This window comes from Lynx rufus, unplaced genomic scaffold (genome assembly GCF_022079265.1).
Source record: "Lynx rufus isolate CCGP_SWC_20201006 ecotype Redwood Valley unplaced genomic scaffold, mLynRuf1.p SCAF_9, whole genome shotgun sequence".
NCBI classification, from domain to species: Eukaryota; Metazoa; Chordata; class Mammalia; order Carnivora; family Felidae; genus Lynx; species Lynx rufus.
This window is the reverse complement of record NW_025814897.1, coordinates 74,961,294-74,971,091: the sequence shown is the minus strand read 5'-3', so window position 1 is coordinate 74,971,091 and position 9,798 is coordinate 74,961,294. Positions and strand designations below refer to the sequence as shown.

The following is a 9,798-nucleotide window of genomic DNA, read 5'->3' as shown; positions in this document are numbered from 1 at the left end:
TGCTCAGGGCCATCTGAGTGTCTGAGCTTATTCAGTGATGTGCACACAAGTGACTATTTGCTGAATGAATGTGTGGATGGATGAATGAATGGATGAATGAACCACCAAACACACCGGAGCTGGATCCTGGCCTTGAGAACACGGTACTACGGGGCATTTGTTCACTCCTGAGTTTGCCAACATTTAGGGTATTTGTTTTAGATCCTGTTAGACTTGACCTTGGTCAGAAGGTCTTCAAGATGCCGAACTGGGGCGGAGGAGCGAAATGTGGTGCCTGCGAAAAGACGGTCTACCACGCGGAAGAAATCCAGTGCAATGGAAGGAGTTTCCACAAGACCTGCTTCCACTGCAGTGAGTTGGGTGAACACCATGGGGGCCCCTCAGCGTCCGGAGGGCATTTCAAAGCTCACATTTAGCCACAGATGCTGCATAAAGGTGGTCCTCAGGGTCTGGTCCCGGGACCAGCAGCAACAGCATCCCCTGGAAACTTATAGAAATATCACCCTGGGACCCCACCTAAAGGGATGGTGTTCTCCTGAGGACCCTCTCGCCAACAACTTGCCCAGTTGTTGCCAAAGTCAGAACAAGCTGGCCTACTGCTGCCATTGTGGCAAGAACCTTGACCCAGTGGCAACATTTGCAAAGTGTGACTTGGCAAAGAAAGGAAGCCATCGCTTATCTGGAGCCTGGATGCATTGGCTCTGTGTTGTTCCCACTGGCCAGTATTACTGAAGCCAGCTGCGACTGGTCTTTCCCAAGAAAGAACCTGTGTCAGGTGAGGGACAACATCTGCCCATTCTGTAATAGTCCAAACAGGAAGAGTTTGGGGCATGGACACCAGTAGTGTCACAAAGGGAACCTTTAGCATCACCTGCTGGACACAGATGCACAGTGTCACAGCTGGGGGAATACAAACCCTGGGGTCCCTCTGGGAGTCTGGCTTTGCCTGACCCGTGACTTTGGACACACCATTTCTCGTCTCTAAGCCTGGGTCACAAGAACCCACAGTGGAACCAGGAGTAGAACCCGTACCTTCAGACCCCCAGTCCGGTCCCTTCAACATGACTTCATTCTAGAGTTTCCAATGGCCAGTCCAATTCTAGGAGAACAGTCTCTTTTGACCCGCTTACCTTCCTTGCCTCCCTCCAGTAGGTCTGGCTTAAGGGCTAGTTTTGCTAGACATTTGGCAGACTCCCTCCCCACATGTTCCCCCACACCACCCCCATGATTTAGCCCAGTGGCCACAAGGTGTCACACTGCCCCGAACTGTTTCAAATGGAACTTCAAGGATCGGGCTCCATCTGTTAAAGCATGAAGGCACTTCATCCTTAAGCTGCCGAAAATAGTAATGTTTTATCTGCTGCCACAGTTTCCATTATCTCTCACCTTCCATGGCAAACAGAATTGTCATCGAAGAGCAGGGAGAAGCATGGCTCTGAGTGACTGGGTTGGTGGACTTACTAGTAAGCTTTGGGCTCTAGTGATGGGTAATTATTTTTAAGTCATCATACACATCCATCAGATTCATCATCATTCTTACAATCATCTAGAAGTCATTGTTCAAGAGTTCCTTCCATAGCCTTCTGGCTTTTGCTCAAAAAAAAAAAGCCAGTGCTTTTAAAAAGAGCAGGCATTGGGAATAATGGAAAGATACTAGAATTAGACTAAAAATGACTAGGGTTTCAGTTTGGGCTCTGCCGTGGACTAACTGCGTGACCTTGGGCAAGTGATTTCACCTTTTCGAGCCTCAATTCCCCCATCCATAAAATGGAGATGACAGTACCCACCACACAGGCTGTCACAAGATGGAAACCGGGGTCCTTGATCAGGCCTCTATTCTCCTCTGATCAACTTCAATGTCTGAGTGAGAACAGGACGTGGTAGGGAAGCTTTCCATGGTCGGGGTGTCTTGTTGTCCTTAGGTAGCAGGCAGATGCCCTGTTCAATGGAGCCACGGTAGAAGGGATTTGAGCATTTGCTGGTGTGTCCCTTTTAACCCTTTGAACTCATGGGTGGGCTGAGGGTCCGAGCAGTACATGTTTCCGTAGGAGTGGACAGAAGGGTCCCGCAGAGGAGCATGCTTTTCTAGATTTCCATCCCCGAACTTGCTTGTCTACAGGCCAACCTGTAGTTGTTGTAAATAGGCTTCAAAAAGACAGAGCCTACCTTAGCTTGTCCCCTGGCCAGTGTTCTCCAAACTCCTAGACAAATCTTAATCCTCCTTATCAGGGCTGTCCAAAAGAAATATAATGTAAGCCACAGATATAAATATAGCTTTTCTAGTAGGCATATTTCTAGAAAGGTATAAAGAAGTGAAATTAATTTTAAAACATTTCATTTAACCTAATGTGCCTAAAATCGTATTTCTACATGTAATCAATACATAAATTATTAATGGGATACTTTACATTCTTTTTTGTGTGTACTAAGTGTTTGAAATCGGTGTGCGTTTTGCACTCAGAACACATAACATACACGGTGGTGAGTGGCCGCAGCAGTGGCCAACACAGCTCGACTCTGCCTGTGTGTGCAAGCTGGTCAGAAGCCAGGGAGTGGCGATGGAAAGGGCCCAGGCATGACGGGGAGTAACACAGCCCTGGAGGGATGGGGATAAGAAATGGAGCAGGGGTGAGAGGACCTGAGGCCAGTCATGGCTCTGCAACTTAACTGCGGTCTAATCGTGGACAAGTCACTGACCATCATTGACCCGTGCGTGCGTGCCTGCATTCACTTACTCATCCATTCATTCATTCAACAAATGTTTGATGAGGACTCACTTCAGGCTAGGCCCCATACCATGTTCTGAGGATAGTAAAAATTAAAGTGTTGCCCTCAAGGAACTCAGAGTCTAGAACATCAATGAATATTTGAGACGTTTTTCTGGAGGCTAGAAGCTGATAGCAACAAGAAGGGTGGAGACGCGTGTGTATGTTATATGCCCAAATAGAAGGTATTTTTCTCCAAAAATTATTCCTCACAAAAAGGATTTGCCCTGTGTTCAAAGCCTCATAAAGTATCTTACACTATAGGACAGTCTCTCAACTTTTTTTTTTTTTTTTACAGAGAGTTTTTAACACACACAATGTTGACTTGTTTAATGTATTTCCATACACTTCTTTTCCCATCCACACAACCACCAACCCCTCATCTACAACCTTGTCTTCCCCCACTCTCATATTCAATTATATGATGTTTTTAAGTAAAATACTATTTGAGGAAAGCATATTACCCTGAAACAACTTCATTTGATGGTCGATTGCTTATAAAGGTCACTTGAACAAAAACAAAAACAAGGAGGCAAATAAATTGAATGCACGTGTCTTATTTTTCTTGGGGCTATGACCTCACTGTTATAAGCAGTGCGAACCACCATAAACAACCTTTAAGGATCAACCTTTACAGAGCAACACAGCAAGTTATCAAGTGGGGGAAATCCTACATATTTTTTTAAAGCTGCCCAAATGCTATGCTAATAGGAACTCCTGGTTGAGATACAAATTCCAGGGGACAGCCTCCTACTCAGGTACCACCAGACCTCAAAGATGCACACAGAAGTGGTAAGTCTTGGAGAGCGGAGTTGCTGCCTGAGGAAAACCCTGGTGACAGGGAGGTGCTGACGGTGAAATTTTTTGTCCCTGAGTTTGTGTGAGATGAGAAAAAAGTCACCTCTCCAAATCAATACATTATTGATCTCTATTATTAAATTAAATATTATAAGTAGGTAGTTAACACTTTCATTTACATCCTTAAAAGTTTTTTTCTTTTTTCAAATTGCCAAAAAAAACCCCACACTCACTTATTGTAATGTATCTATCTTCTTTTTGGGAAAAATGGGGCTTGCCTTATATACTTCATGTTCCGGGGGACACTTTATATTAGGTAATATACAGTGACTGGGGATTTCCCCCAGTTAAAGCCTCAGGGTCTGTGAGACAGGTTTGCCTCTACACCATCTCCTGCTTCCAGACCTGGATCAAAAGTAGCCTCAGTGGTAGTTGTCTCCTTGAATACCAGAGTGCTCTTCAAGGGCCACGGTAAGTACAGAAACTGCTCGGTCCCAATTCTGGTATTATCAAGAAAAAATAAATAAATTCATCCCCTGCCTCAGTGCCTTATCCCCTCCTCACCCCACAAGCATACACACGCGCTTCCCTGATGTCACGTGAGGTTAGACACTCGGGAATTCAGGTTGTTCGGATTCGGGAACAATATTCTTAACTAGCCCAAGACCACACACCTGGTTCCCATCCTGGCCTCCCCTTCTTTCTAGCTGGGTTCCACTGAACACATTATGTCCCTTCTCTGTTCCCCAGTTTCCTCACCTGTGAAATCAGGGCTGCTTTGGAATCCACGGCTCAAGGTGCTCCGCTCAGGGATCAAAGTTGTGCTTTCGGCCAGAGGGTCCCTCTTGCTGGGGCTCTTGGCCCTGAGCATGGCATTAGGGCTTCGGGGAAAGGGGGAGGAGCCTCGGCCCCAACCCCCTGACTGTCCCTTCCTCCGCAGTGGCCTGCAGGAAGGCTCTCGACAGCACCACAGTCGCAGCTCATGAGTCGGAGATCTACTGTAAGATCTGCTACGGGCGCAGATATGGCCCCAAGGGGATCGGGTACGGACAAGGCGCCGGCTGCCTCAGCACGGACACGGGCGAACATCTGGGCCTCCAGTTCCAACAGTGAGTCACCACCGCTTCTCCCAGCCCAGTAGAGCCCTAGCTATCAGGACAGTTCATTTTGTTCCCATAGCAACGTTTTCTGGAAGTGGGAGAATGGACTCTATTGTTGACTGGCTGACAATAAGAATACTCTGACCAAGTTTTAACAATGTGTCATCTCTCCCAAGACGCTCTTCAAATTATCTGCCTTTCTAAAGGGCAATTACTTTTACACCATGGCTCTTGGTCTGCATGTCAAGAGAAAACCCAGAAAGTACAGATGTTCCATTGTTTGACCTTTGCTAAACTGCACGGAGTCCCTTTTCTTCCCCTTGGAGCGTTTCTGTGTAAATCACATAAATATGGCAGGGAAGCAATGGCCATTCTCTGCGTCCTTGTCACCCAGTTCCTCCCTTAGGGTTGTAAGATGACTAATACCCACATCACAGGGCGGGTGGGTCTGCAGGGAGGGCTCTGTGCCTCAGGAGTAAACAATCAATTATGACTGTTCTGTGGGTCTTCCTAGTTGCCTGTTGACGATGCAGCGCTGAGGTTTCCCCCTCAACACTATCAGAGGAAGCTGGGATATCACCCTGCACAACCTCCATCTACCAGGCTGTTCTACTGTCTTGCTGCTCGCGCTGAGTTCCTCCCTGGAACTGAGTACAGACTGACAGCCACCCGCAGGCAGCTGGGGTCTGGCCAGCTGGTATCCGGACTCAGCTCTGCAGTGGGACTAGACAGAAAGGCCTAGCCCCACTGAGGCAGTGGTCCATGGAGGGCCTCCCCCAGAGAGCAGCAGTTAGACCATCTGAAGAGTCATCTGGCCCCTTCTATAGCCCGTGGTGGAGCCTGGGAAAACGTAGGAATGTAGGAGTCGTCGCTTACATGTTTCTGATCACTTAATCCCAACTGGACACCATTTAATGAGGAAAGAGGCCACCAACCACATTCTCTGCCACACGTTGCCCAAAGCTCACTCTCCTCCGCTAGGGTTTGGTTGTAACACTGCACCGAGAGAAACAAGAATCCGCACACCTGGGTTTTATCCCAGCTCTGATTACGAGTTGCCTAAACTTGGGCAGTTGCCCCTCATGCCCTCACTCTCTTCCGACTAGCCCTGCCTAACCTAGAGGTTACGGCGAGACATCAGTGATAAACGCACAAGGAAGTGCCAACAGATACAGAAGCAAGGGGTGGTTTACTGTGCTTCCATCTTGGACGATGCTCACCCGGGGACAGGTGACCTTTGGATGCAGGATGGCAACCTGACCTGTGACAGGGACTGCATCAGTTTATTGGACCATGGTTTGTTTGCTATCAATTGTCAAGATCCCATCTTGCTCTAGAATGTTTCCACAACTCACTCCATAAAGCAGACCAGTGGGCTCCAAGACGGTATAGAAGAATGTAAATGCTAGCAGCAATAATAACACAACAACACAAGCGAACACACATGGAACACTAGCTAAGTGTTTTACCACAGAAAGGAAAGATTTAAGCTCATTAGAACTAGGTTTGTTTGGGGCGCCTGGGTGGCTCAGTCGGTTAAGCATCTGACTTCGGCTCAGGTCATGATCTCGCGGTCCGTGAGTTCGAGCCCCGCATCAGGCTCTGTGCTGACAGCTCAGAGCCTGGAGCCTGCTTCACATTCTGTGTCTCCCTCTCTCTCTGACCCTCCCCCATTCATGCTGTCTCTCCCTGTCTCAAAAATAAATAAACATTAAAAAAAATTTTTTTTTTAAAAGAACTAGGTTTGTTAGTCCTCAGTAAATGCCAGGAGACACACAGACTTCTAAGTGTTTTACTCAGGTCCCCTCATTAAACCGTCTCGGCAACCCTGAGGAAGGCACCATGATGAGCCCCATTTCCCAGATGAGGAGTCTGAGGCACAGACAAGTTTAGTAACTCGCTTAAAGTACTCTTTTCCAACAAGCTCTATGGGTTTCATCCATTTGTCTGTGTCGACCAGGTCCCCAAAGCCGGCACGCTCAGCCACCACCAGCAACCCTTCCAAGTTCACTGCGAAGTTCGGAGAGTCTGAGAAGTGCCCTCGATGCGGCAAGTCAGTCTATGCTGCTGAGAAGGTGATGGGAGGTGGCAAGGTAAGGACGGCCATGTGAGCCAAGTGGGGCTTGCTCATCTGCACCACACGGGGCGGGAGGGCTAAGAGAGGAAAGTAGGAACTGTGAGCGGGTGGGAGCCAGGCCCTTCGTTCTCCTTTGCTCCCAGGAGCCGAGTTAGGAGCCACCCACCCTCACCCGCTTTCCTGGCTGTGAGTGTCACTGTGCAGAGCCCTGGAAATCTAGAGCTGGTGAAATGCGATGCAACAGGCCTAAGCCCACTAGGTGACAGGCACCCGGCTGGAAGCGCTGGAGATACAAAGTGTACAAGCCCCTTGCCCTGCAGTGTCCACAATGCTTCCAGAAAGCTATGAGCCCTGTGAGCCCATCACCACTGCGTCACTCCATCTGCCACTGGCATCACCACCGGCGGATAGAGCAGACACCTCATAGCAGCAAGGAGCATCCTTGCTCACAAGCGTCTTGGCAATCGGAGGAGTCATCCAATGTCCGAGACCGTTATGCACACTTGCTCTGCAAGTTCCGGTTTCAGGATATTCACCAAACGGTTGGGGCCCGACGGAAAGGAAAAAAAAAAACAAAACTGTTTATACTAAAGCGGAACGGGGTGGGTGGAAAGAAGGGCCATGGGGAGGGTCTGACTTCGAATATGAGGGCATTCTCCACCCCCAAGACTGGCCACTTGAAGATGGAGAACGCCTAGGCCATGCCTGGTGGACGTACAGGTGTGCAGAAGAAGGCCGCCTTCCCATGATCCAAGCCACGCAACTCTCTTCTGGCAGAAAGACACGGAGTTCAAGCGAAATTGAATTACCTGGCTAATCGCCTCATTTCTTCTCGTCTTCTTTAACTTTATATTCGATGTAAATGTTACCCACGGCCTCCACTTTATTCCTCGATCTTCTAGAAGGGGGAAGCCCTTTTCTAGTCTGTTCTGAAGGAATACATATGGTAATAGTTCCGGTAAATTATTTTAGTAAATTTATTTTTATGCTGGCCAATTCCATAGCATCTCATTTTCTCCAAATCCCCGGGAAAACTGGTCTGGGGCCTATTACGCCTATTACGCCTATACGCGAACGGTTTAGACAGTGGCACCCCTTTATACGCTGCTCGTCAGGGGATTTAACATGGACACAGAATACGCTGCCCAGCCCACCCCGCTAATGTAACTCTCCTGCTCTCCTGCGCCCCTCAGCCTTGGCACAAGACCTGTTTTCGCTGCGCCATCTGTGGGAAGAGTCTAGAGTCCACGAACGTCACTGACAAAGATGGGGAACTTTACTGCAAAGGTGAGTGGTTCTGGGCTGTTTTCCCAAGGAGGGTCCTTGGAGGGTAAGCTGTGTCCAGCCAAGAGGTTTGTGTCTGCCAGGAGGCATGGCTGCTCAGCCTGAGCAGAGTCTGGGCTCTCAGGATGGGGAGCAAAGCCACCTAAGGGGAAGAAATCTCCCCCCCCCCCCCGACCCAGCTCTGGTCCTCTCCGTTGGAGCATGTGGGGGGACCGGATGCTTGAAGATACTCAGTGGTTCAGGGCAGCTGGGCACCTGGGGGCAGAGAGGATGAGGAGAAAACAGTGTCCTGACTCAGAAGAGGCCACGGGCCTGGATAAACAGTATCACATTCCCTTCTGAAAATCCAAATACCCTCTGTCTACCTGAATGGTGGTTAGGGGCGACTGGGGAAGGATGAACTCTCTTTAGTATATTAGATTAAATGAATAGTTTATTAGTTCAGAGAGTTTGACCTCTCCTTGGTTTATCGACACATATCTATTTCCTTCCTTCCTTCCCTCCTCTCTTTCCTCCCTTCTCTCTCCTTCCCTCCTTCCTCCCTCAGGTCTTGCCTCTCTCCCTCCTTCCTTCCTAGCATTTGTTTCTAACATTGCATTATCACCTAGTGATCGCAGGGACAGAACTGACAACTAATTTTCCTTCTGGTCCTCACAGTTCTGCTCCCAGATGCCTCCACGATCCCTTTGTCTTGTGGAAAGGCAGTAGGGGTTAGCTCTTCTCTGATGCTATGAAAAGGAAGGGATGAATCAGGGCCAAGGCAATGTGTTCTCCACCTCGGAGCCTCTCCTAGGCCTATCGTTTCTCAGTGGGGTACTCCCACCCTTTCACGTGATGATGGTGTCTCAAGGTCTCCAGGTGTGTGTGTTGGAATGGAGGGGAGCAACGGGAGAAGGCAAGAGGGAGGACATTACTAATCAAGACTGCAAGGTGCCCAAACTTTGCCCCCTCGGTGAGACAGAATGCAAACGAACGCCCTATCCAAGAGGGGGTGCCTCCTCCCGCCAGTGGAGGACCCAGAGGGTCCTCCGCATTCACAGGCCCCAAAACGCTAAAATGTTGCCGCGGCCAGCAGAGAGATGAACACGTAGACAAATAATAGCATAATTGCATCACCAAGTGAAAAAAAACTCCAGTAGTAGCACATAAAGAGGCAAGTGACCAGCTTGGGGTGTTAGGGAAGGCTTCTTAGAAGACAAGCCCCCTGTGGGTCTTGAAGGATGAATGTGGGTTTTGGTGGGGGCATTCCAGGGTCCACGAGTGGTTCCGTGTGCCTGCAGTATCAGGAGGGAGGCAAAGGCAGGAGGGGACGAGCCTGGGCAGGCAATCATGGCCCCGATCGTGTTGACTCAAGTGAGAAAACGTCTGTGAACACTTAGACCCAAGTGCCCCAAAGTATGAACAATTTCGATCAGCAGATCTAAAATAAATGCAGTTCGATATGCTTAAAAGTGAACTTATGAATACAGTGATCACAAGGACGTCTCTCACAGATGAAAGGACTGTGTCTAGGAGCAAGGAAGTGCAAACACGGTCTAACCAACCCTTTCTCTCTCCCCTTTCCTCCCTCTCGTTCAGTTTGCTATGCCAAAAATTTTGGCCCTACGGGTATTGGGTTTGGAGGCCTAACACATCAAGTGGAGAAGAAAGAGTGAAGAGTGTGACATACTTCCGTGGGCCTCCAGCATTTGCCACGTGATCCTGCCAGGCGGCAACCCTCCCCCGAACGTCCTCTCGCTGGGGATCGGGCAGTATTTCTCTTCAGAAGCGATCG

General features: G+C 49.0%; 1 protein-coding gene across 3 annotated transcripts; it reads left to right on the top strand.

The window, feature by feature from the left end:
* The first annotated feature begins 239 nt into the window (after nt 1-239).
* Nucleotides 240-9,798, top strand: CSRP3 (cysteine and glycine rich protein 3). Of its 3 annotated transcripts, XM_047071837.1 has the most exons (6): nt 240-351; nt 4,504-4,663; nt 6,415-6,420; nt 6,624-6,756; nt 7,934-8,027; nt 9,603-9,798. In XM_047071837.1, exons 1-6 carry the CDS (start codon nt 240-242, stop codon nt 9,677-9,679), a joined length of 582 nt encoding a protein of 193 aa, XP_046927793.1. In that variant the 3' UTR covers nt 9,680-9,798. The 3 variants fall into 3 exon arrangements, with proteins under 3 accessions (XP_046927793.1, XP_046927794.1, XP_046927792.1); XM_047071838.1 differs by lacking the exon at nt 6,415-6,420 and having other exon boundaries at nt 4,504-4,672; nt 6,624-6,738; XM_047071836.1 differs by lacking the exon at nt 6,415-6,420 and having other exon boundaries at nt 4,504-4,672.